The following is a 27696-nucleotide window of genomic DNA, read 5'->3' on the forward strand; positions in this document are numbered from 1 at the left end:
TGTAAAACATTACACCAAAACGAATAAGGTCATTTGTTATCATCATCATCATCATTCCTCTTTTCCCTGCTTTCCACTCAATTTTTTACGTGTCTTTCTATATTTTTTTCATTATTTAACATTATTATTATGCTACTTCTCTAGGACCTTCGGTCTCGTGGTGCGCAAAATAGGAGAAATAGGCAACGAATGCCACTTATTCGCCGAAATGGACACCAACTTCCCAATCAATTCCGTAGTTAACATAGTGAACAAATTCATATCTTAGTTATGTCAGAAATATTAATAAGGTTATAATCGAGTAATGCTCTATGTATACAGGTAAATATAAAGAAATATTTGAAAATATATAGAAAAGAATTACTGTTAGTAGTAAAATAAAGGGCCAAACCCAAGGCCTTCGAATTATGATACTTTTTCTAAGAAAATGGTTATGATACAGAGAAATTTATTAGAGCTCTAAAATTTGGAGGGAAAAATAAAGCAGATGTATACAAAAATTGTAAGTCAAAGGAAAAAAAATTGCTTCTGTTTGGTCTGATGATATTATATCACTAGTATAGCACATGTTATGTTAAGCAACGTGTGCAGTATATGTAGCCTTCAATAGCATAGCTTGTTGATTTTCACATATTACAGATGATAATTGAAGTTCTCCTTTGAAGCCATTCTTGGTGTAAAGAACGGCTGCAAAGGAGACAAAAAAAGATATTTGTGAATTGAAGGTTCTGTTGCATGTGTTGCATACCAAGCTTGAAATGTATTGTGGATGATGTGTGTACTAAAAAATGCCAGCACAGAAGAGAAAATGCAGGGGGAAATGTGAAGACAAAGTTTGGGGAAATTCCGAGAGTCCACATATTGTTGTGACTTCTGGCAGATTGCATTCACATTGCCTATAGATTGTGCATTTCAGGCTTGGTATGCAACTTGAGCGCAACATACGACAAGGACTTCACACACCCTTTTTTGAAATACCTGTATTGAATTGAATTGCTCACTGGCATAAAAATAGTGTGATCTTGGTACAGCTCGTTTTTTTTGTTTTTTTGTTTTGCCTCTTGAAGGAAAAACAACCCTTCTTTCATGTCAATGTGGCCTTAGTCTGCAGGTAAATTTAAATTTGTGAAATTTCAATGATATGCTTGATAAAACAGAAGTTTTGCCTGAACTACTGGTGCCAGGACAATTAGCCATTCTGAGGTTAAGGGAAAAACTGGGTTGAGTTGGCATTGCAGTGCATTGTGGGGCTGTTATAGGGACGTATTTCAAATAAGATGGTGACCATTTTGTCCCCTTAAACAGTCCCAAAATGCATTGCAATGCCAACTTGACCCAATTGTTTTCCTTCAACCTGGGATTATGGCTAATAGAATCCCTTTACTCTTGGGAATGGAATTTTTTCTCATCTTTAAATAATCAATAACATGGCTGCAGTCAAGTGATCGAGCAAACCTTGAAATATCTATGCCTCCCTAAAAAAGAAGGGAGCATGTGGGGGAGTATGAATATTATAATATGCTGCTAATAATAATTAGATATTATTAGCTAAATGTACATTAATAAAATTTATGTTCACAGGCAAAAATAACTGCTTAGCTTTTTTTGAAAAAAAAAAATCATCCTGGTCTCATAACACAGCAAACACTCTTCTGTTCTGTGGCAATACCATTTAAAAAAAACTTTCTAGCTGTATTTTCAAGAAATTATCTAGAAATTCCTGACCAAACTTTGACGAGGTATAAATATCCTTTTTTAAAGTGGACTTGCCACAAGGTCTACTACCTCCAAATATACTCTCTAGTAAGGTATACATCATATTTAAGTGGTTTATTGGTTCAACCATAGTATCAGGGTTTTCATTAAGTTTTAAAATAATAGGAGATCATGAACTACCTGTGGATGAAGGGAACATTTTACATTATCAGTTATAAAATAATGGTACATGTAGAATTTTGCTCAGTTACCAGAGCATTCTCCAATCTCTTGCCTGCATAGCGGCACTCTAGGGAATTTGGAAGGGAGTGCCGCTATGCAGACTATCCAATCCCTGACCCTTAATTGAAACCCTGTCATGCATGTATGATAGGTAGCATAAGTACTCTCCCACCCCAACATACCACTACCCTTTAGTGCATAGCACCAAACAGGACCATCTAGCATTCTTCATCCCAGGCAGAGCACAAAATAGGCCGCTTGCATGATGGCGTCATTTTACCACCTCTACCAAAATGCTTTGCATATTTTCTTTCTCACTCAAATTTGTATTTCCTTGTGAAAAATACTAAGACAATATTGGTGCTAATTAACTGAGCAAAAGAAAGAGTGCAAGGGAGTCAGGTGAATACCTATTGGCATCCCAAAATTGATCCTATTCTTTTTGTAAAATTTCACAAATCAGATTCTACTCTATTCTTTATGAGCTCACAATCTTTTTTAGAATTCGCCTGTCATGGGCTAAAAAATTCTTGGTGGTCCTGCGTTGCTTTGTAATGAATAATTGTAGTTTTAAGGAGAAAAAAGACTAAGACAAGAAATGAAAAACATTGACTCTCAAATTAAAAACACTTCAACTTCAATACAACTTTGTACAATTTGCTTGGTTAAACACAATTTAAATCTTTGATAATTGTTTAAAGAGGGCTAAGGTACCTGCATGCAGGTCTAAACTTATTGAATAACTTGCACAAGGTGTACAACTTTGCATGTACATATTATATAAGACTGTAAACAAAGGCATTTTCATATAGATATTATATTTTGAACATATATACAGTGCATACGACTCAGTCTATGAGTTGCATGTTGTTATAAAAATCAGCTATTCCGATTTTGAGGGAAAAAGTGGCATTTCAGTGTATTGTGTCTAGCCTGCGCAGCCACAAGGAATGCCTGGCTATGCAGGCTATGTATTGTGGTGCTATTTTAGGGGTAAAATAGACACCATCTTGGAAATATGTCCCCTAAAGCAGCTCCAAAATGGAGTACGATGCCAACTTGTCATAGTTTTTCCCTCAACCTCGGAATGGCTAATTACTTAATATTTCCAGAGGACACAAATATATTATTACAAGTAACTCAATAATGTTATTAAAAAGGCATTCAAATAAAAAACATAAAAATGTGATCTAGATTTCCTCGTTGATTTTTTACACTTAGTCATTAATTATTTGGGTTATATTATTTTAATAAAGTTGGGTTATATATTAATGTATTTATTCAAGGAAGTTGGCCATTCAACCAGAACATTTATTAAACAAAAGACACAAATTGTATCTAGTGTATTTGTCTTTGTGTAGTGAATGTTCTGGTTGAGTGATAGCAACTATTATTTTTCAGCATCAGCTTTGTTTTATGACATAACCACGATATAATATGCGCTCTTATTGGTTAATTAGCGTGCGCAAATGAGAATCCAGAAATAGATGGTGCACGCTGACGTGATTGAGTAGTGCACGCTGTGTAATGAAGATTTCATTAGAACAAAGTTTGAATTTTTTTTGATCAACAAATATTTTTTCACAGTTTTGCTATGTTATAAAAAGCAATGGTCAATGCTTAGCTGTGTGTATATCCAGTTCTGTATGCACTTGGAAACTTGTTTGATTGACGGCAGTCTATTGCAAAGTGCATGTCACGATTTTTGTCTGGGGTGGCCGCGTAGCAATGCAAACGCTGGTAAGCACTCAAGAAGTTAGAGTTGCACACAGCTATGCCTTCTGTGACTCTTACGCTTCTTAAATGCTTAGCAACCTCCTGCGTGCATCCAGAACTGGATATACATATATGCACACTAAGCATTGACCATTCCTTAAATTTCATGGTTTTACTGCATGTGCTCTAGTTGCCCTAATCAAATAAAGTTTATATTATCTACTCATACTGTTACTATAATCATCATCATCACCTCATTATCACTATCATCATTACTATTAACACCATGCAATCATCATCACCACCACCATCACCACCACCACCACCATCATCACCATCACCATCATCACCATCATCATGACATCATTACTATCACCACCATGCAATCATCATCACCTTCATCATCATCAAAAATGTATCAAAAATTAATAATTCACGTATTAAACAAATAAATAAAACTATCTGCATGTATATCACATGTCTGTGTCAAGTCTCCCTGGTAACCATTCAAGATTTCAGATGGCTAAAGTGGGCCTGAGGGGAAAGAAAGCAACAAATAAAATAAGAATAATGCAACGTAGCCCCAAACATCGCTAGTTTTCAAGATTATTGATGGTACAGTTGTAACTTGATCAACTAGAAATGGTTGGGAGCAATGGAAATATTAGAAGCTGTTTTCAAAATTTTCATATATCCAAATAGGCAAATTATAAAAATAGACAGAAGCCAAAACCCAGACATCTGATTGAGTGATTGTTAGGGGTGGATTCAGGGGGTGTCCTGCGTTGCACCGGAAACCCACTAATAATATATTTATTTATCTCCATATACATTTTTTTCATTTGAGACACCCAATAATTGGTTTATGAGTAATAGATCAGTAGCATGGACCTTCAAATTGTTTATCAGTACCCTGAAACTAAGTCAGGGCACAGCTAACTCACGAATTGGAATATAACATGTTTGGTTTTGTGGAGGGGGAAAATCCTGAACAAGTGGAGAAACATCTTCAAATACATGCCTTAACATGTTAGCAAAAACTGCTATATTTCAAAATGGTACATTTGTTTTGGAATTAGCTTAACACTACTTGCTCTTGAATATTTCAATTGTGATTGATAAAAAAATAAAAAATAAAAAATATATTGGTCAATTAAAATATAGCAGTTTTTACAAAACATGATCAGACTTTTTGACCCCTTTGAGCAAGCGCTTAGAGTATGCACTAGCATGGAACTCAATCTTTATGCATGTAGAAATCGAGAGACCCAACAAAGGCTACTCAATGTGATGCTGAATCTGGAAAATGAACCAAAGACCCCAGAAGTGAGAAGGGAGTGCAATACTCCCTCTATGCCACCTTTTTAAAATCCTTGCATGAATAAATAAAAGAATATTGGATGAGACTTACAGATTCTCCTGCACAACAGCGACTACACTTAACAGGACTTCTTCTGAAGGAGCTTGCTACATACTGCAGACAAGAAGAAGGGAGAGCAACAACAGATACATACATTAATGTATACATATGAGAAAAACTTGTGCAGGATATAAGGAGGCAGGATGGTCGAGTGGTCATAGCGTCAGTCTTGCAATCCGGTGGTGCCAGGTTCGAGTCCCGCTGTGGCCACTAGCTGAGACTGTATTTGTCCTGGTTTGCAATTAGTTCTAATTCAGTTTCTTGACCATGCTCGTAAATAGCCCACTGGTTTGCCTCCTTGCCAGTTGAATTCTTAACACACTTTATGTTTCTTTGATTGTTTCTTTATTTCAGTTTATTAATTTGTGGACTACACTGTAAACTAGCAGTTAGCTAAGTGTACTTTCCAAGTTAAATATGTTTTTTCCCCCTAGGATCTGGGACCAAAACTACAGTAATGATGGCTGTGAAGGAGAACATGTGCCAGGGGGATTGTTCAAACTTGAGCTCAACTATATGTTTGCAACTTTGACCTACACAAATTATAATGGAAATGATGGAATTGGATGGATGTACAGTGTATGTATAAATAATTATATGGATGGGTGGATGGATGGGTGGATGGATGGATGGATGGATGGATGGATGGATAGATGGATTGGCAAATGGATGGACATATGGATGTGTGGATGGATAGAAGGTTGAAATTGGATTATGGATAGTATAAATGGATGAAAAAATAGTTTGATGAATGGAATTAGAAGAATGAATGAATAGATGGATGAAATTGGTTAAATGGATAGATGAATGGAGAGAAGATCAACCTTTACTTACTAAGTTAGGGATTGGCTTCTCCTGCTCTTGTGGCCTGTCATCTTTACTCAATTCCACATGTTTCTTGGACATATAAGTATTATCATTATTTTCTGATTGGATATTGCTATCAGAACAATCCATTCGTTCTTCGTTAGGTTGACTAACTGTCTTCTTTGCTAAGGTAGGCATGCTACCATCGGCAAATATCTCATGTGTTCTATAGCAGTTCGACATCTCATGCAAGTAATACTCAGACGAGCAACTTCTTTTCTGAAAGCAAAAAACAAAAATCATATTTTTTACACCCAATTTTTATTTTGAGAATCAAGGTTTAGAGTGGAACAGCACTCACTTCTTACTTTTCCCATTTCAGACCATGTGTCATTCCCTAGAGTATGATTTTTTTGTTTAACAGTTGCACGTGAGATGACACATGAATATGGATGCAACTCAAACAAAGAATCTTGTTCTCAAGGGAATGACACATGGTCTGAAATTGGGAAAACATTACACACCCAATTATTTGCTAAAAAGGTCTAATTCAAAAAGTGGATTTTTTTGGAGGGAGGAAATTAACAGACAAAAACCTGGAGAAAAACCCTTGAAGCACAGGAGAGAACAAACTAGCAGCTCCCCTACTCATTTGTGCATGAGTCTAACCTGGATCAAACCATGCAAGGACTATCATTGCCAGTTAATATTATAGCTATTTACATAAACATGTGACCACAGTGCTCTTGAGTTGCACGCTGAAATTTGGCGTTTCGCTGCCGCCAGTCAAAAATATGAAAGTTACCGACTGATTAGGTTTGATTGACGGCAGTGGAAAACCAAATTTCAGCGTGCAACTCAAGAACACTGAGGTCGCAGGTTTATGAAAATAGCTGTAAGGATTATTGCAAAGATTTTAAACTAAGTGCAATTATTTGGTCTGAAATCAAATTATATATGATGATATGATATAATTCAACAGATAATCAAATATCTCATGCAGGTCTATTAGCAACAAAAATTATCTTAGTTAAATTGTTTCAACCAACGACTACTAGTAAGGACCACCCTAAAAAGTGTGTGTTGTTGTTGCAAGAGACTAGTATAGCTAGGAAGGATTAGGGGGCCAAGACAGGGAAATCCCCCCCCTTTCCGTGGTCCCTGGTCCCGGTCAACACAGCATGCAGTAACAGGGACAATAACAGACGACAAAACTTTCAAATCATTCTTTTAAAACATGCCGAATTCTAGAATTTCACATTTCAAAACCTTCGAATGCAAATCAAAATGACATCCAAAATAGTTTAAAATACTTCCTATTTCTTCTATCTCGTTTTTTAAAGCCAAAAAGAAAAGAACTTATCGAAAATAAGGCGAAGAATTTGAAGCAAGGAAGCAAAGACTCAAAGTTAGATAATTTTACGTTAAGCATCAAAACACGTGCATCTTATAAAATCAAAACCTTTACCGGTTGTTGAAGAAGGATGGAGTCTTCAAGAGGTGACGACGGAGCACATCTCTTCCTCGGATACTCCTGTACGCTAATAATATCCATTAGGTTAAATTTTCAATCCTAAAAACTCATGAAAAATTTGAATCCAGTAAAAAATGTCAAGCGATTCAAATTTGAATAAACAAAGCTTTACTCTCGAGAGAGGCATGGGTATAGAAATTGTAATTCGTTTATGAAAATTCAAATTTGATAAGAATCTTTCATTTTATTAAACTATGAGGTAACTTTTACTTGCTATGAGGAAGATTTTGTATTATTTTGTTATGTTATGTGTTATTATTTAGATTATATTAGGGTTGAAATATTTTAGTCTTAACCCCACCCCTGAGAGACTATAACCGAGGTGGACTTGTACTAGTACTCAGTCTCCGTTCTAGGTGGTTGATCTTTTGATTTTCTGAGTCGCGCGAAGTATTTGCGGCAAAACATCAATCTTTTTAAATACTTTTCTTCAAAATTAATCACCAAAATGACCAAAGGACAAGGAAAAGGTCGAGGTATGCTACAGATGGACACGTGGATGCCGGCTAGAAGACCAGGACAGCCTAGAAATACTAATATTAAGCCGATCATTGTTAAAGAGCTTGTTCAAAACGAACAGAAGCCTGAGACGAATGGGACGTTAGAAAATGGCTCGTCTGTAAAAACAGGTATCTTATAGAAAACCAGCTATAAATACCTCTATTAGTTTGCATTTGTGTATATATTTGGAAATTATTTTACGATTTGTGTGAATGTTTGGGGATATTGTAGGAAGCATGCTCTTTCAGAGGTGTAAAAATCGTGCATCATGGGAAGGTTCCATGGGAAGATAAATTTTCGCGGGAAAATCTATTTATGTTTGTGATGTTTGTGAATATTTGATGACGGTTTTTGGCATCAGTTATCCTTCATTCGAGGTTCAAGAGTCTGTGCATCGTGGGAAGATGTTCTCAGCTAGATTATCTCTTGAAAATCTTCAAGATTGTTATGTTTCATAGATTTAGATTTATCAGATTTTCCAGGGACTTAGGAACATAGTTCTTAGTTTGATCATTTTTTGATCATTGTTTTGTTGTTACTGATATGAATCTGATTACAGCCATTCTCAATCACATGCACCCTCTAGCGATTTGTTCCCTTCACGACAAAGAAGGTTTTGGTTGACGTCAATCACAAGGCGTTTCCATAACATTGTTGGTAAACACAAAGCTATAAGGGCACGTGCCTATAGAATGTCATGGAAATGCCTTGATTGACGTCCACCAAAAGCTACTTCATCCCAACAAAAACAATTGCTAGAGTGGCACGTGTGATTGAGAATGGCTGTAAGGTATTTGTATTTCTTCTATCATTTACGTTCGGGTGCACCATAGCCAAGCAAGCAATCTCTTCCTGCAAGTTGTATCTGAACATTATACAATTACTGTTATAAATCTCCCATTATGATTGGTTGTGAGCATGTGCTTTATGAGAGCACACAACACGCACGCACTTTCAGTTGCATCATTCCTATTTAAAATAACGGTTATTGTAATTTGTATTTTATAAAAGGACTAAAAAACTTACTTGCTGTGCTGTTTGAATTTATAAAGCACTTGAGGATTGCAGAACACTCGATAAGTGTCAAGAAGCACTCCGCTACACATCGTGCTTCTCTTAACACTTCTCTGTCTCGTGTTCTGCCAACTCCGCATACTTTATAACTGCACACGGCATGCATGCACGTTTTCTATTTCTTCAGTACAATATTGTGCAAAGTCTTCGCATAGAGCTGTTTCTATGACATGCCGCTAAGTATCTACGATACTTTTTCTGTTTCAGCCCATCCAACCCCACCAACACCTAAAGGACCAAAGATTTTAATAGCAAAATACAACTATGAAGCAAACAAGGCCAACCCAGGAGGCTTTGAAGAAATGTCTATCACAGCTGGTGAAAGATTGACATTTGTAGCAAGTCATCCAGTTAACCCATACTGGTGGGAAGCGCTGAAAGAAACAGGAGAGATTGCATTTATACCAGCCACTTATGTGATGGTGAGGAAGTAAACAAAATTGACCAAATCCACTTGGGCGTAATGTTTTGCTCATTTCAGACCATGTGTCATTCTCTTGAGAATAAAATATTTTGTCTGAGTTGTATCCATATTCATGTGTCGTGTCATGCACAACTGTTTAATGAATAAATGATACTTTAGGAAATGACACGTGGTCTGAAATGGGAAAACAGTGGGTTAGATATATTATATTAGAAAGTTTTAGATTGATGTTTGTTTCTTCCTGTATATGGCAGAAATGAGAATGTTTTCATTGTTTCCCTGCATTTCATTTTTAAAACCTTTTGCAAAGCTATTTCACCAAAGACAAAATATTCTTTTATTTGTCTAATATTTATAAAAAAAATTGAGAGTGTTTTTCACTTATTTAAAATAATTTTTCACTGGTCAACCAACGTTCCACGTTTGCTGTAAATATGATTCTGAAACTCTCCTGGAAAAAAAGTAACAGTACAAAAGTCACAGTAACTAGATTTTCACACAAAGTAATTTTCATCTAGGCCCTTTCTAGATTGAATTAGAATTTAGAAGTCGATTTTTGTGGAGGGAGGAAAACCAGAGAATGCAGAAAAAATCTCTTGAAGCACAGTAGAGAACCAACAAACAACTCTATTAACTTATGACAAGTCCAAGAAACAAACCTGGGTAGCACTGGTAAGAGGCAAGTGCTCTCACCACTACGCCACCCATGCTTCCCACCCATGATACCCTGGAAGAACCTCTGATCAAAGGTAGGGTTTTAAATCAGAACATGGCATATGTATAACTCGCATATCAAATTGGAATTAAGTGTAATGGATTTTGTAAAGGGAGGAAAACTAGAGAACCTGGATAAAACCCTCAAATCAAAGTAAAGACCTAACAAATTCCAGATCAAACCTACTACCACAGCAGTGATGAAGAAGCTGCACATTTGCAGCACTTATCTACCATCGTTCCCTGTCAAATAAAATGGTGGCTTTTTTAGCATAGAGTGATCAGATCCTGTTTCATGGCGATTTAGTGTTTGGGCTCTATACATACTGTAATATTATAGTTCAATATTTATAATTCCTTTCTTTGTATACATATATTTATATATTATTTTATTGTTCATTTTAATTTTTAGCATATGATTTTCTAGAATCTTATACTTTAATATTCTCTTATTTGTAGTATTTGAAAATCACACATTGTGACATTGGCTTACATGTACTGTTAAAAGAACAAAAACATTTATTTATTCATTCATCCTTCCATCCATCCATTCATCCATCCATCCATTCATCCACCCATCCATCCATCCATCCATCCATCCATCCATTCAATCATTCATCCATCCATCCATCCATCCATCCATCCATCCATTCATCCTTCCATCCATCCATTCATTCATCCATCTGTTCAATCATTCATCCATCCATTCATCCTTCCATCCATTCATTCATCCATCCATTCATCCTTCCATCCATCCATTCATTCATCCATCCATTCAATCATTCATCCATCTATTCATCCTTCCATCCATTCATTCATTCATCCATCTTTCCATCCATCCATCCTTCCATCCTTCCATCCATTTGTTCATTCATCCATTCATTCATTCATCCATCCTTCCATCCATTAGTTCATTCATCCATCCATTCATCCATCTATCCATTCAATCATTCATCCTTCCATCCATTCATCCTTCCATCCATCCATCCATTCATCCATCCATTCAATCATTCATCCTTCCATCCATTCATCCATCCATCCATCCATTCATTCATACATTTTCTACCTTGAATTTTCTCTTTTAGATTTTAGAGGAAAAGGTCACAAGTCTACCATGGCTGGAAGAGAGAAAAGCAGAAAAAGAAAAGGTAGAACAAGAAAAAATTGCAAGTCGATCAACTGGTTTTGGTGCACCTGAAAAAACAGTTTTCAAACCATACTCCTCTGGTAAGCAAATCTAGTATCTGGGCTTAAAATAATGGCCAGACATCAGACAATGTCCGACCAGATCTGGGACTTGTCATGTCCAATCTTTGCCTTTGCAGTCGGTCATTTTGACCAGTAACATTTAGCCAGAAATGAGGAATGACTAAGCTAAAACTAATTTGGCCTATGATCATGATTGGTCCATTAATAGGCCATGATTTTAAGCCCTGAGTATACTGTTCTAATCAATCTATTTTCCTTTTTACAATAAGATACAAATTTCTTGCACACTGATTGACTTACAGCTATGATCTATAAGAGGACAGACACATAGAATGACAATTTGCTCACACACAGAACCAGTGCTCACTTGAGACCATTTTTCTTTTAAACTTTTTCCTTTTTTTATTTATTAACTATATCGTAAAAAAGGAATAATTGATCATAGATTTCTATTGACTGCCCTCTTGTATATTTTGATCATAGATAACATCTTAAAATGTTCAAAACTTTACAGTGAAACCACTTGCTGTTCTAGTGATTCCACTTGAGTTTTGAACATTTTAAGATCTCATCTATGATAATAAAAGGACAGTCAGTCAATGGCTCAGATTATTGGCTGTTAGCATAAATCCCAAAAAAATCTTGAGCAAGCACTTCACTCATGAAAGATATTGTGCAACCTCTCCTTTCAGAAAAGAAATATTGAGCAAACTCGAAGATAAAATGCATTAGGTGTTGTTACAAAAAAATAAATATCGTGCAACATTAATTCCTGCCACTTCCCACCCCCCCCCCCTCAATTGTCAAATTTTCCATCTCTTAACTTGTAACTTATTTTTAATATTTTTACAGCTTACACCAATCCTGAGAAAGATTCCTCTAACAACAAACCAGAATATTTCTGTGAACTATGCAACAAGCAGCTGAATGGTCCAAAACCTTACGAGGCGCATATAGTTAGTAAAGCACACAAGGATGAGGTAGAAGCAGCATCAGCCTATGTTTCGTAGGTCTCCTTTAAAATGTTACTTACAATTTTGCATAATTATTTATAAAGGTTAGGGCTTGTTTGTCATTTCTCTAGGTTTGGGGGGGGGGGGGGGGGTTAAGAATTTTCCTGAATTTCTTGCCATTCTTAGCTGAACAGATCTATTTACAGTACCTTGGGCGTAATATTTTACCAATTCAGACCACATGTCAATCATGAAATAAGATTCTTTGCTTCAAATTTAGCTTTGTAATTGTGAGGCTTACGAAATAGCAAGGTTACCAATTTTTGACCAACCCCCCCCCCCCCCCCCCCCCCCATCCTTCCCTCTTCCACTTGAGTGGAAAATTTGTTCGTTTATGAGAACCTGGCTACCCTATGTTCCAGAGGTTCTTGTCATAATGCAAAACAGATGCAATAGTTTATATATTTTTTGCAAGTTATTTTCCATGAATTTGGTTAATGAGACTGCATTAAGATTGGTTATGACACATACACCTCTAGAAATATAGCCAATGAAAATGCAGGATTCATAATAGTAAGTTGATGATATCATTGCATGATAAAATACTTTCAATATTGATTCTGCATGAAATGAATAGTTGAATGGTGAAATATATTTCTTCAATTGAGTGTTTAAGTTATTATGGTTTAACTTAGAATATTTTAATGACTTTGACGTCATGCTGGTTGTTCGTTAGATATAGAAATGTTAACTTGTGCAAGCAGATTATATCTAAAAAAGCGTCATCATCATACTCAAGGTTTCCATAATGTTTATTGTAAATTTGTAAGTTTGTCTCATAATGGCTAGTATTTAGTATTACATGTTAAACAAATTACACTCGAGAATGCCTGCTATGACATCACAGTCATTAACATATTTACATCTACATCTGCATTTTGTTTTAAAAGTAAAATCGTTAGATATCACAGCAAATAATTTTAATGAAAAATAAATAAGATAAAAAGAATAAGAAAGAAATTATCATACATTTTAAGTATAAACCTTTGTAACTTAAAGACCTGATACTCAAATAAAAAAATACTTAACCATTCAACTATTCACATCATGTACAGTGGTAAATCCATCACAATTTCAAGGGGGGTGAATGTTACCTAAAAAGGCAATATATAGCGTCCTTTTAAGGTCTTACCTTGTCCTTTATTCTTATTATTTTTCAACTCCAAAGGGGGGTGACAAGTCACTCAATTCAATCTGTCCCCTCCCCTCCCTCCTGGATCTGCCCTTGATGTAAAATCAATGCTGGAAGTATTGTATCAGGCATTGGGTATACTACAATCATAATCATTCATACTTGAAAGATGTTAGTTATTGTTGAAATTTTAGATAATTTATAATAAAAGATACAAATAAGAATACAATACATGTGTATACTCTTTATTTACTCTTATCAATGTGATGATAAAGGAATATACTTTACAGGCATGTCATACAAAAAAATGACATTGATTAAAAAGATAGACCAAATTCAAAACTCGCACCGATGTGAGGCTTAAGTTGTGAACAAAAGAATCTGGCGTGATTCGTGACTTTTGAATCACGCCAGATTACTTTGAGTCATGCCAGATCCCTTTGTTCACAACATAAGCCTCACATCGGTGCGAGTTTTGAATTTGGTCTATAGAATCATTTAAAAAAATGTCTGGGAAAAACGTTTTTATATATATTTAGAATATGATAGAGTGCAAACAATTAATCCGTGAAACACTAATTACTAAATAGAACAAAATAGTGCTAATTAAACAATAGAAAACAATTGCAATTTGCATGAAATTGTGCTATTTAGTATTACTAAAGTTTCACGGATATATTGTTTGCACTCTAACCATAAATGTAATTAAATCTAACTAGACTTCTAAATGTTCAAAAAATTTATGAAAGTGTGTAAATGGAAACATCAGTAACAAATCCCACAGTAGTGATGACCACTTTGACCTCGGGGTTAAATCCTTTCTTTCCCCCTCCCCCTTGGTTATTTCTCTCCACAGGAAGAGAGCTGTGAGTTCTGTGGCGGATTTAGGGGGGTTCATTGGGTGCAAATGAACCCCCCCCCCCCCCCCCCCACTGGCTGGTACCTTGGATTGTTTATATTTTTTTGAATAAATAAATAAAAGTATTTTACTAGATAGACATGGATAGGTTATCCTTATCAGGAGCGCCCCTAGGCCAGTGATGTGCCTCATGGGAAAAATGATGATGCAAGAGAACGTTATTGTTGTGCCGAGATTTGCAAAAATGAACCCCTCATCTTAAAGTCCTGGATCCGCCACTGGAGTTTCTCGCATTTTACCTCATTTCTCAACCTTTCATGTGTTACTCTTAGTTTGAATATATCACTGTTTCTTATGACTGTTAGGGTAGGTTTCTTATTATTGTTAAAAATAACTTAATATGTACATTCTGTTTGGATAAGCAGAAACCCTGCAAGTTGTGATAGGTTAAATGGATGCAATAGATTTGCACCGTCACGTGATGGCAGCCATGTCAGGAGGCAGGAACAACAGACCTTTTGCAATAGATTGACACGTGATTGTTACTGGATGGCAAAAAAATTCGGACTTCCTTTATTTAAAGATTTTTTTGCTGGGTTACTAATGTCTTATCCAAAACCTTTTCAAAAATACTTTTTTTCCCCTCATAAGATACTATAATTTAAAGATACGAAGCAGTTTAAAGTTTGTTTGCCATCCAGTAAGCCTTCCGCAAGGGACCTTTGGCTGAATTGATTCGTTATCAAAATGATATATCAGCACGTGACTGTTTGTTGCAAAGGGCCTATTAAATCTGGTCTAATCTAGCTAATTTACATAAAAAAGAAATCAGTTTTCCAGGGGAGAACTACTATTGTTGTGCCTCCTGTCTTGGCTGCCATCACGTGATGGTGCAAAGCCTTTATAGACCTAATTCGTTGCGTTACGGTGTTTTCCCATTTCAGTCAGACTATGTAATATTCCCAAAAGAATGAGATTCTTTATTTGTTTTGTTTTGGGAATGACACGTGGTCTGAATTGGGAAAACATTGTAACGCAACGAAATTTGTTTGGTAGCTAAACGAGGAAACATTGTTTACATGCGTCTTGGAAGCATAAAATGTTCCTGCCGCACAGCAGAAACATTTTTGCGTCTTGGAAGCAAAATTTGTTGCCCGTAGCAATGTTTCGCATGTGGCTAAACTTGGAATCATCGGGGAACATGTGCGCGGAAAACATGTTTCTGGGGCTTGTTTCCTCGTTTAGCCAGGGCTTTAGTCTGGTCAAAGTTAATGATTATTATTTTCCTGGGATTTTTTTTTTTTTCGTTTTTTTTAGTTATTATTTTGGCTTAGTTCTCATTTTCGTAAATTTTGCAAGACGAAACTCTTATGAAAATGAAATTAAGGTTGAGTAAGATTGGGGGAGGGGGCTTCAGAGGAGAGGTTCACAACAAGTAAAGGATTGTCGAAGGTCAAAACCTTTACTGTTTCCTTTTTTAAATAAGATGGTCATGAATTCCTTACTGATTGAGAGGGGGAGTGCGTGCTACGACCATTTTAAAAAGTTAACTGTGAAATCCCAACGGCCCTCACCTTCCCTTCCATCCTCAATAACCCACACACAACGCACCTTCCCTTTTGAGGGCCACACGCCTATAAGCGTTTCACTTTAAACTGTGACCCTCTTAATAAAGAAGAAAACTATAACTGCCCTTACGCACATGACTATAGATGAACACACGAACTAGAATACCGCTGGCCAGCGGTTGAGAGCACTTGACTTTTGACTTGTATTCGTGCTCAATATATGTAAACAAGACGTCGCGGTTTTCTTTTACTTTTTTGAATTCGACTTATAGTGACGATGAGCAGAACGGTGTGGCATATGGATCCAAAGTAAGTCATTTTTCTTATATCTGATACCCAGGTCTAGATTGATTTTTGAGTTTACTTTTTAACTGACAGTTATATCAGAATGTAAACCTAGTCTTTCATGGCTTAGAATGAGGTTAGGTCTCAGACAAATTTTAAGCTGCTTATAGTTCGTTTTAAAATTTAGATAATCTTTTGTTTTTGTTTTATACATGTTAAAGAGTACGCAGTCCTATTAAACCGAGCTAAAGGCAGCCTATTCATTAATCCTATGCAATCTTAGGCCTGTTTAGTAAGCCGTAGTAAAAACATTGGTTTCAAGCGTGCATTCACTGGTGCCATCTGTAACGAGATTCAAGATTTTTCCCCTCGATAACCCCAACGCTTTTTCAACCATAATTATAAATGCTAAATTTGTCTTTCCAACACGCAAATACCTGTGTGAAAAGTATACTTTATAGAAATGTGTAGCAGATTTGCCAGTTTTTAGCTGTCTTTCCTTACAAAAAAGTCAACTTTTGTCAAAAAAGGTGTCAGAAAACAAAGAGAAAAAGATTAGTCTATTAACTATGGTCTAGAAAATAGCGAAAGACGTGATTCATGTATCTTAAGCTTAGCTAGACGAGGTTAAATAGGTGTTTAGGTATTTAGGAAAGATATCGTTTCGTTTTGCACTGGTTAGTTTTAAATCAAGGATTTCTGGATTATTTCACCGATGTACTATGATAACTTTGTAAAGCCGAGCCGAACTTATTTTCGTCCACACCACAGGGTTCCCATCTCAATAAAAGGTATTTTTTAATAATAACTAATAAATATTTTCGATTTTTTTTTTTTTGACAAACACTTGATTCGCTTTATGCGATTTGGGAAAATGACAAAATCATTGTTTGACAAAATACAGCATCAGATTTGGTCAACGGAAGCAATATTTACTTTTTCTGACAACTGTCACCTTATGCCTGTCGGCTTTTACAAAAGTATCAGACATCGTGACGTCCTATCAAGAACATATATTTGTACCAAGTCTTGTCCAAATCTTCTTAGCGTAAGAGGAGGATGAACTCTTAGGAATTTTGGTGCATTCTTGCACGAAATCTAGGAGTTTATTTGTATTGTCGGCAAGCTTTTACATCGACAAGAACGAGAGATATCTCGGAGATTTAATTTGCAATCTTCGTTTCTATCTCCGACAATACCCCAAAAGTCAACTTGGATCAAAAATTGTATATCAACACATAGTATAATTTTCTTGATTTCGTATTTGTGTTTAGATGACTATCAGGCTAAATTATCAATTAAGAAAAATACCGAACCAAGTACGCTGCCTTCATTTTGTCAAAAGTAGCTTCGAAAACCGAACGCGTGCAAATGTCTTTCTTTTTTTCCTTTCAATGAGAACCTTATCAAGGAGCTAGAATTTTGGCCTTGTTTGAGTGTTCGATAATACAATATTAGATATCAAAGAAAACGAGTTCTAGAGTAACCAATATATAATTTTCTTTTTGACAGAGCTATTCTTTGATGATTGCGGCGTGAGTTAAAGGTGACAACGAACCGTGTTGTCAGCCTCGTACTCTTTACTAGTGTTACATTTAGAACTTTCTCCTGCTCCCCGGATTTGCTGTTAAAAAAATATTGAAATTATTGTTGAAATTGTTGAACTGTTGGAGTACACGTTAGCTTCCCCGTTTACTAATCAGTGCATTCACACTGTCGGTTAACTCCCCCGTATCGCCGTGTTGATTCCCCAGGGGTCGGGGGTTTCAATTGGCTAGTGCACTATTTAAGTTTATCCAATTTCTCGCGGTTTAGCTTCCCCGAAAGCCGAAATAGCGTTGTCAACAGGAAAGATAAAAAGGGATAAAAAATGAAAGAAGGAAAGAAAAAATGGAAGGAAGGTCACTAGGAGAGCACGTAGAAGCATACGACTCCCAGATGTGGCTTAGAATTAACACAAGTTGTTTGAGCGGATATTTTGCAAATGATTGCGAGAGGGATTTGATCGTTAACAATATTGTAACGGAAATAGGGTTAGTAACGCCTTCGCTTGCTATCGATTCACAGTTGAGACCAATATACACCATTGTTAATTAGTGCTATTTTCAGAATAGCCCTACTTGTGCTCTGCTTTCGAATAGTGCACGCTATGTATCACTTAGTGATCATATACACGCCACGTAGAATGAGTAAGCTGCCTTACCTTGAATAAAAAGATAGATATACCATACCACAACCACCATACAAAATAGTAAAATACCACTACCCATACACCATACCACAAGCCATACACCACACCACAACCCATACACCACACCACAACCCATACACCATACCACAACCCATACACCACACCACAACCCATACACCATACCACAACCCATACACCATACCACAACCCATACACCACACCACAGCCCATACACCACACCACAACCCATACACCACACCACAACCCATACACCATACCACAACCCATACACCACACCACAACCCATACACCACACCACAACCCATACTCCATACCACAACCCATACACCACACCACAACCCATACACCATACCTCAACCCATACACCACACCACACCACAACCCATACACCATACCACAACCCATGCACCATAGATAACCTTAATCTTTTCAAGTGTCTCTTGTGTTTTTCGTCGGATCTCCAAATCCTAAATAAAATCAGGTATACCTTTCCGCTAATGATAAAGATTCCACAGAAACTATCTGATAAAAGTCATGACCATCCGATACTGCCGTTGATATGGTTTGATGATATACCAGATTAAATTATTTATACAACCGACCTATAAAAATCAATGCTATTCAAACCGTATGTTTGACAACGAGAATTCAAAATGGAAACCTACTAAAATTATAGCAGATTTAAGATAGATGGAAAAAACCTGCTGTTTTCTCAAACCGAGGCGCCAGTTCCTCATTCAAGCACCCTGACTAGATGGTGCGTGTTTCCTCGCTATTTGATTGGCTAAAAGAAAAACTTTTGAGAGAGACAGTAAATTTTATCTATTTATTATGAATTTGATTCAACTTGTGTTACAGTGTTTACAGTGTACATTATATTGATCAACTAATTTTTTTAAACAGTTCATATTACCGTCTTGTTATATAACGCTGTCAAAAAAAATTAATTTGTTTTTCATAGACTTAAGTTTTTGTTTTTGTTCTTTTTATATCGTTGTTGTTGTTGGTAGAGAAGAAAAACTAGTTTTCAGTTCCTTCTTCGTTCCTAGGATATAAGATTAATTTCTAAGTTAAAGCAGGATGTATAACAAAGCGTCCCACAATATGTATAAAGCAAAAAAAGGTTTGAAATATTATTGCTTTCGATACTAAATGTGTTTTAAAATTGTCGTTTTAATGGCTCTGTTTTCTGGTCGAATCAAATAATAAATAAATGAAATAATAAATGGGATCTAGCAGTTGCATTCCTACAGAGTAGCTATTCATCCACTGTAATTCCACTAGGAATTTAGTTGTTGTTTTTTGCGGAGAGAGGAAAACCGGAGAACCCGGAAAACCCTCGAAGCACAGGAGAGAACAAGCCATCAGAGAACAAGCCATCATTTCCTCAGGCCATAATAAGACTGTAATTAGTTGTTAGTTGGTTGTTAGTTGCTTGACCTAATAATTAATGTGCCCACCTCCTAATTAAAGCATGCAAGATTTAATTAAGACTAATACTAACGAATTGTATTACAAACAAAAAGGATAAGATCAATAATTCAAACGAGGTATGAATATTTTAGCCCAGTAAAAAGAATAAGTCTAATGTGCCAGCTGTTAGAATTGGACAAACTGTCTAAAAATTATCCGTCAAACGTCAAAAGAAACAGAAAACCAATTTAAGTAGAAGAAAGAGGATTAGGTGTATTTGATTGGCTGGTACAAAAAGGTCGTTGACATAGCTGGCGTGGAAGCGTTTATTAAGTCAACTTCGTCTTTTTCTACAAGCACGTTGGTATGACAGGATATGATTTTTGTTAACCAATTCATGATGCCTTTTGGTTAAAGTATTTGAATATTAAAGGTAAGTTCATTCGTAATTTAACTACAAATGAGTAAAACTGAAGCGAGAAAAATCTATTAATTTAAGATTTTCAACATGTTGGTAAAAACAACTCGACTTCACTGATCTTCAATTTGTTTGGCGTCTTTTGATACTAAATGAAATGGTAACTTTTTTCTGGTTGAATGAAGTTTATTTAAAAACCTTAATGTTAGTAAGAGATGTTTAAAAGATTTACCCACGAATCGAAACTGCTTTTTTGAAGTTGCATTGCTCTACTTCTTTGTCACGTGCGAATATCTCAGGGAAATTTTTGACAATTAAAAAAATCTTGGTAAATGAAAATGTAGACGTTAAGAACGAGAGTAAAATCATAATTTGTGGTCGAAGCTTGTACTGAAGCTAATAGCGTTAAATACTGATTGTTGATTCAAAATTTGTTTATAGTTCCCTAAGAATTTTACAAGAAAGAATCAACACTCGACAATTGCCGGAGGATTGAATAGATATTACGAGTTAAAAACAGGGTGTGAAAAACAAATTATATTTTAAATATTTGAATTTCTTTAGGAATGAATAATACACATGTATAATGTACAAAGTAAAAGTAATGAAATGAGGCAAGCAGGTCATCGTAGCGGTCAGAACAGAGCATACTTTCTCTGATGCATTTTGCTTCCCAACATCGCTATAGTTGTTTCAAAATCTTTTAAACTTTTTATGTAACCTTCAAATTGACAAAACCACATGTACATGTACGTTTGAGATACCTTTTTTTACCATTTAACGAAAAGGAAAGATGCAAACTTAAGCGTTTAGAATTCATTTTGAAAGGCCTTCGCAAAAGGTCAAGATAAGCTGCTACAAGAGACACGACAAAAGAAAAACAGAGTCTGTATTTGTCTGGGTTTAGCTTTGTGTATGTTGTTTGAAGCTGATACATGAAACCTTGAACTTGAACTACAACACGCTCTAAAACGCTTGGTTGAACGTTTAAAAACGAATTAGAAGTCGAGACTTTTGCATCATCTGCAGAAGTCAACCTAAAACCGAAAACACCTTGATTTGTTTGTAAAAACTTGAAATGAATCACGATTTTGTAGCATTAGTTTCCCCCTCTTTTTTTCAAATTTTACCATCTCTTTTCCTTTTTTCCCGTTTTCTTTTGGTCACCATGACAAGAATGCAAAGCAAAAAATAATGTATTTTAAAGTCATCTCGACGTTATTCTGTTGAAACAAATGTTTTACTCCAAACCAAAAATTAAAAAAACAAAAAACAAAACAACAAAACAAACAAACAAACAAAAACAAACAAAAAACAACAACAAAAACACACACACAAAACACGAGAAGACCTTAAACACTTTAATATATTATCAGCTCTTGCCATGTAAGGAAAAAATTCCGCGTTCGTGTTGAATTTCGCGTTTAAAACCTTCAGATTTTAGCGATTATACCCTGAAACAACCTGTGGGTTGAACAAAGTCACACGGCAACTCTCAGATCGAATTGGAATTTTGCGTGTTAGTTTCAGTTATGCAGGTATAAACACCGAAGAACCCGAAGGTGAAAAACCCTCGAATCGAAGAAGAGACCTAACATTCAAATCCCTCTTACATGTGTTGCCGTGTCAGAAACTGAACCTGAGACCCCAGAGGTGATCATACGATTTCTCTAGGCGCTTTGCACTCAAGATTAGTTAAAGCCAACGAAAAAGAAAAAATAACCTCGTGTAGATATTGATGTAATTCAGCCCTCGATTCCCGTTTTTCCGGGTTATCCTTCCATTTTACCTTTCCATAAACCATACATAGCGAATCAGCACTGTTTTATATTGACCATCGTGTGTACTGTTTTCGACCTTCATTCCCATATACGTGACGTCGGAGGTGTTTATTAACGACCATATATACACTGTTCGATATCTACCAAGTAAATACGTAGTACGACCTCCTTACTTATCGCATGTGTGAACACTGTTCGATACCGACCACTTAAATAAACACTACGACCGCTTTACAAATGCATGTGTGAACACTGTTTTTACCGACCAAGTGAATAAACACTACGACCGCCCTGCTAATGCATGTATAAACGGCACTGTTCGTTACCGACCAAGTAAATAAGTACTACGACCGCCTTACTAAAGCTTGTATGAACACTGTTCAATACCGACCAAGCAAATAAACACTACGACCGCGATACCACGCATATGTCGACAAACTTTAAACGATGACAAATGTCATTTCTTGTATACAAGTACCAAGGCAGTCAAAAATGGCGTCAGAGAGATCAAAATTGATAGCGAGCATAAGTTAAATAGACTTTTGAAAGAGGCTCAGCAGCATTTTGGCATATAAAAAGATATTGGAGAATAATTCTGTTCTGGAAAAAATATTTTGGTTATTCATTTTTTAAACTTTTCCGTTGTAAAATTTTTAATTATTTTGTTGTTTCCTTTTCCTTGTTTTATTTTTTTCTTTTTACCTTTTTTTACGAGTTTCCGATGTACAATATATATCTTCTTCAATATAATTAATTCATTCTTATTATTCCTTGTCTGATTATTGCATGTTCGTGTCTCATTATTGTTAGTTAGTAAAAACCCCTCTTAAAAAGCCACTTAACAAACTTATATCCCATTACTTTCTGTGGGGGAAATGATTCCTTGATCAATCGTAGACCAAATTCTGATTACAAATCTTTTTTGGACAAATTACGAAATAAATAAGGTACCTAAACTCTCGCCAAAATTATATATAAATTTCTGAGCAAGAAACTAAAAATTGAACCTAATTCGTGAGCTTTATAATTAAATGTTTTACTTCGGTTTTAAATTTTGATATTTTGAAGCGCAGACAGTATTCTTAGGCGAAAAATATTGTAAACTTTGATAGAAGTTTCGCAGAAAAAAGAATAATTAAGCTTGACACACATGGCTAGAATAGTAAAAACCACTAGAAAACCGGCAGGTCTGAAAACAGCTCCATTACTGGTTTTGTAGAAAGAACAAACCCCGTTTTCGATTCAAAAAACTTGCTTTCGCTCAAATATTTTTCATCATTTTACAGTACGTAAGTTTTACTCTTGTCATTTTATTTTGTTTTCTGTTTTTCAATATTCCCCCCTCGAATTCACTTAGTGTTTTGGAAATCATGTCTGAAACCACGTCTGCCATTAGGCTAGGGAATAAAACTTTGAAGTGAGTCCTTAAGAATGCATTATGTTTAATTATTTTATTTAGTCGAGCAGAATTTTTAACGATAGTTTCTTGATTTCAAGATGTTTTGAAGCGTTCATTCATATGCGTCCTTTTGCTTAGGCTTTGCTGCATGGCTGAGAGACCAGAGGTCTTTGTTATGCGAATATCTTCACCGAATCGTGGCTTCGTTATTGTTGATAGTCGGAGGCGTGGTCGTTGGGCCAAAATGCTTTGTTTAGCTGACTGAATTACACCATCATTGAAGAGGCTATACAACAGATGTGAATTGATAACACAAAAGAACCTTACTTCACAATTAGACCCTAACCGAGCCCCTATCTTTAATCAACCAAACAACCACTATTACACTTTACTATCGTTCTGCTATTTCAATGTGTAAATGCTCATTAGCACTCTGGTATTTTGGAATCGAAAATTTACAGCTTCATGGCGTCTTTAGAGATTTTAAAAACGGAAGTTTGAAAGTTCTTAAAGACAATTCCCGCCTAAAAGCCTGAAACCAAGCGTTAAATCAAATATTGGTAGCTTTTCTGCTGAAAGTATAAATTTATCTAGCAACAATTTCAGTAGAAAAATAAATAAACTAAGAATAAGGAAGAAACAAAAATACAAATAAAACGTACATGTTGAAAATGGTTATTGAATAGTTGGGCGGCGAAACTACTTCACGAGGGAGGCGGTCTTATAATACTTATAATAAAACCATTATTTCGTAGTATTTTGAATATATATATCTCTCATAGAGAGAGTACTGTAAAACCCAAATAGTCGTTTTAACAAGCATATTTTATTAGTCAAGTCAATCTCTTAGCGCGAGTCAAATTTTTTCCTAGTATTCTTGATCAGTTTGCTTCAAATGAGACCAGGAATATTTTTGATTCAAAATTGACGTCTTTTTTGTCAAGTAAATGTCTTTTATGTCTCTCTGGAAGTCATTAATGCCCGGAATAACTAACATGTTGTCACTCAATGAAATATCGTAGATCAAATCTATTTTGTCCCTCCCATTTTGACAGGCTTGATAACCATCTTATTTGAGATATGTCAGTTCGCCTAGGCAGCTTGAATCCCATTAGATAGCCAAGTAAAAAGGTTTTATGCGACATCTTGGCATAAATATAAAATGCAGGGAAAGAAGGAGAAAAGCTTTCTCTACTAACTATGCAATTATTCAATTTATGAAGCGCATTGTTTGGGGCTTTTGCAAGAACTCCGTATCTTAGAGCGCTTAAAGAACCTTTGTTGTACTGTCATCGCTTTAGACCGACGTTCACCTTAATCTTAGAAAGGGGCGTGAGTTTGAGTAAATGTATTGAAAGACATGTATAGCACTGTGCCAGTTGAGCCTTTAATCTAAAAAACAAATATTTACTGAAGCCAGGTCGTGATTATTTGTGAACTATTTACGGCGGCAAACATTCTGTATTCATAGATAATTTACACCTAACGATTCGCTCGAACCCTAAATTGATTCTCTGTTTTATTTTAGGTTTTTTGTCACAAAGGATTTGAGAATTATCGAAGAATAGGATTGACGAAGCGGTAATTTTCGTGGCTTTAGGTTGGCTTGCTAATGGCTTTAGTTTGAAGCCTCTATTCACCAATGTGAGAATTACACAAAACAATTCGCTAATGAGGACATGGTGTGCTATGATTGGCTGAGCCCGGAATCTGTCAATATCACTAATCTAATGACAAGACGTGACATGCAATCTGCTAAATACTGACAAAACACTGCTGCGAATACAAACAGTAGCAGTTAACCTCGAAGATCGCCATGACTCGTATACCTTCTGCCAGTATTGTGATCGTACTGTCTATAATCTTATACTTCAGCGATGTTTCAAGCAAAGAAATGAAATGCGAGGAAATAACAATACCCATGTGTCGAGGACTAGGTTATAATCAAACCTATATGCCAAATATGTTTAACCACGACTCACAAGCCGAAGCAGCACTTGAAGTTCACCAATTTTGGCCGCTCGTTGAGATACAGTGCTCAGCCGATCTGAAACTCTTTCTGTGTTCAATGTACGCTCCAATGTGTCAGACAGACTACAAGAAAGATTTACCGCCTTGCAAATCGCTCTGTGAGCGAGCGAGAACTGGCTGTGCTCCGCTAATGCGAAAATACGGTTTCTCTTGGCCTGAGAGAATGAAGTGTGAAAATTTTCCTGAACTCGGAGATACGAAAACCCTGTGTATGGGTAAAAATGCAAGTGATGAGCCTGCAATAGATTCATCAGGGGCTGTGACTCCAATTACTCCGTTGAACCCAGATAGCATGGCAATCTCGGCGAACTGCTGCTCATGTCGACCGCCATTTGTCTCGACGAAGGGAAAAAACTTCAAACCTACAGTTCTATCCATTGGCGGTGTTTCGCAGTGTGCTATGGCTTGTAATAGAACGTACTTTTCAAGAGATCAAGAAAGCTTTGCGTCATTCTGGATCGGTCTTTGGGCGATCTTATGTTTTATTTCTACACTAGTAACTATTTTAACGTTCTCAGTCGATATGATGAGGTTTAAATATCCAGAGAGACCGATCATATTTCTATCTGGCTGTTATTTTATGGTCTCTGTGGGCTACATAATCAGACTCATAGTAGGAGCAAAAACTATAGCATGTGATTCCAATGGATTGATGCGTTACGAGACCTCGGGGCCAGCGCTGTGTACGATTGTATTCCTCTTGATCTACTTCTTTGGAATGGCTTCTTCAGTTTGGTGGGTGATATTGGCCTTTACTTGGTTTCTTGCAGCAGGAATGAAGTGGTCAAGCGAAGCCATTACCAATTATTCCCAGTATTTTCACGTTGTAGCATGGCTAGTACCGGCTATTCAGACGATTGCTGTACTAGCTATGTCAACAGTAGACGGAGACCCTGTGAGCGGTGTTTGCTTCGTTGGAAATCATAATTTAGAAAGTCTAGTCGTGTTTGTCATAGTTCCTCTTGTCGTTTACTTGGTCTTCGGGACCTCATTCCTTTTAGCTGGGTTTTATTCGCTAATTCGGATCAGAAAACTGCTACGACAACATTCAGGAACAAAAACAGACAAACTAGAAAAACTTATGATTCGAATTGGAGTCTTCTCTGTATTATATACAGTGCCCGCGACCATAGTAGTAGCGTGTTACTTTTACGAGTATGTAAACAGAGAGAAATGGGAAAAATCTATCAATTGCAGTCAGTGTGGTATTGCGAAAGTCAAGCCAGACCATTCAGTTTTTATAATAAAGTACTTTATGGCCTTAGTCGTAGGGATAACATCAGGGTTCTGGATTTGGTCTGGAAAGACAGTCGAATCTTGGAAAAACTTTTGTGGACGTTTTTCGGGTACGCAGGCGACGCACAGACCCGTTCTGAACAAGAGATCAGCAACTGCTACAGTCTAAACTTACTAAATCAACAATCAACCTTGTTTGTTTTATATGTCTAGAACGAATATTTAATACGCGTGGAGCAAGTGTTTAGAATTTCAGTACCTAGAACGAACATTGTTACCATATACGATTATATTTAGCAAGCTGAAAAAGCTTTTAGGGAATCTAAACTATTTGCTTAATATAAAAGAGGTTTGGTGTTAAGTTCTTGGAATCCTGGATAATCTTTTCCGGGGATGTATCTAGCTAAATTTATTGACTTTATTAGTTTATTCCAGTGCCACGCTAGATCTATTTACCTAAAATATTCATGGACCATGAGAAAACAAAGAGATAATTTGCATAAGCCTAATGGCTGCTGCTACTGTTCAGTGAATCACTCGATTAACCATGGAGACAGAGTGGCTTTTGTGTACGCATGGACTCGAGTATGAACCTTACTGTATTTACTCTCTAGCTTTATTTTAGAAACCTTAAATTGCAATCTTTTAGGCTCCAAAGTGAATTCACTAAATCCTAAAAGTCGTTTTGCTTATAAATGCACTGCTTAAAGAAACAGTGAAACGACAATTACTAAACTAATTACTCGTCCCAAGAGACCTTATTCCTTTGGTATTAACAACAAAGCTAGAATGTGCGCCATTCATTATTCTTTTCTCTACACACATTTGACTAAGATTTAGGGCTATTACTGATGTTGTAGAATCGTTAGGCCTTGACTCCCGCGTTACATTAGGAATCTAAAAACTGTATTTGCCCAAGAGACTATATTGTAAATCTAAAGTAAATTGAACTTTATTCTTTATTAAATGATAGAAGATTATAAAGGTAAATGTTTGCTGTTGTCCTACAAGC

General features: G+C 36.1%; 4 protein-coding genes across 7 annotated transcripts in view; 3 read left to right on the plus strand and 1 right to left on the minus strand.

Annotated features, from left to right (window-relative positions):
* Positions 1-1030, plus strand: part of LOC116292063 (tensin-3) — a 47473-nt gene extending 46443 nt beyond the window's left edge. The window contains exon 35 of the mRNA XM_031699302.2: positions 145-1030. Coding sequence (XP_031555162.1) covers positions 145-268 — 124 coding nt within the window. The 3' untranslated portion in view covers positions 269-1030. The remainder of the gene's footprint in view (positions 1-144) is intronic.
* Positions 1031-2537: 1507 nt separating this feature from the next.
* LOC116292064 (uncharacterized) lies at positions 2538-7485 on the minus strand. Its single transcript, XM_031699303.2, has 4 exons — positions 7350-7485; positions 5909-6160; positions 5066-5128; positions 2538-4188 (listed from the first exon to the last, which is right to left on the minus strand). Exons 1-4 carry the CDS (start codon positions 7434-7436, stop codon positions 4162-4164), a joined length of 429 nt encoding a protein of 142 aa, XP_031555163.1. The 5' UTR covers positions 7437-7485; the 3' UTR covers positions 2538-4161.
* Positions 7486-7801: 316 nt separating this feature from the next.
* Positions 7802-12400, plus strand: LOC116292061 (uncharacterized). Its single transcript, XM_031699301.1, has 4 exons — positions 7802-8044; positions 9198-9412; positions 11214-11355; positions 12190-12400. The coding sequence occupies exons 1-4, from the start codon at positions 7864-7866 to the stop codon at positions 12345-12347; spliced, it is 696 nt and encodes a 231-aa protein (XP_031555161.1). The 5' UTR covers positions 7802-7863; the 3' UTR covers positions 12348-12400.
* Positions 12401-16111: 3711 nt separating this feature from the next.
* The window catches only part of LOC116292065 (frizzled-5), a 28281-nt gene continuing 16696 nt past the window's right edge, over positions 16112-27696 (plus strand). Inside the window, exons 1-2 of one of the 4 annotated variants that reach the window (XM_031699304.2) lie at positions 16112-16218; positions 24946-27674. In XM_031699304.2, the coding sequence (XP_031555164.2) occupies positions 25234-26853 (1620 nt within the window). In that variant the 5' untranslated portion in view covers positions 16112-16218; positions 24946-25233 and the 3' untranslated portion in view covers positions 26854-27674. Of the gene's footprint in view, positions 16219-20099; positions 20253-24945; positions 27675-27696 lie in introns of those variants that run through there. The other 3 variants (XM_031699305.2, XR_004196632.2, XR_004196633.2) reach the window with 3 other exon arrangements.

This window comes from Actinia tenebrosa, unplaced genomic scaffold (assembly GCF_029948245.1).
Source record: "Actinia tenebrosa isolate PJP-AT-01 unplaced genomic scaffold, QUT_ActTen_1.0 PGA_scaffold4__44_contigs__length_22323623, whole genome shotgun sequence".
NCBI classification, from domain to species: domain Eukaryota; kingdom Metazoa; phylum Cnidaria; class Anthozoa; order Actiniaria; family Actiniidae; genus Actinia; species Actinia tenebrosa.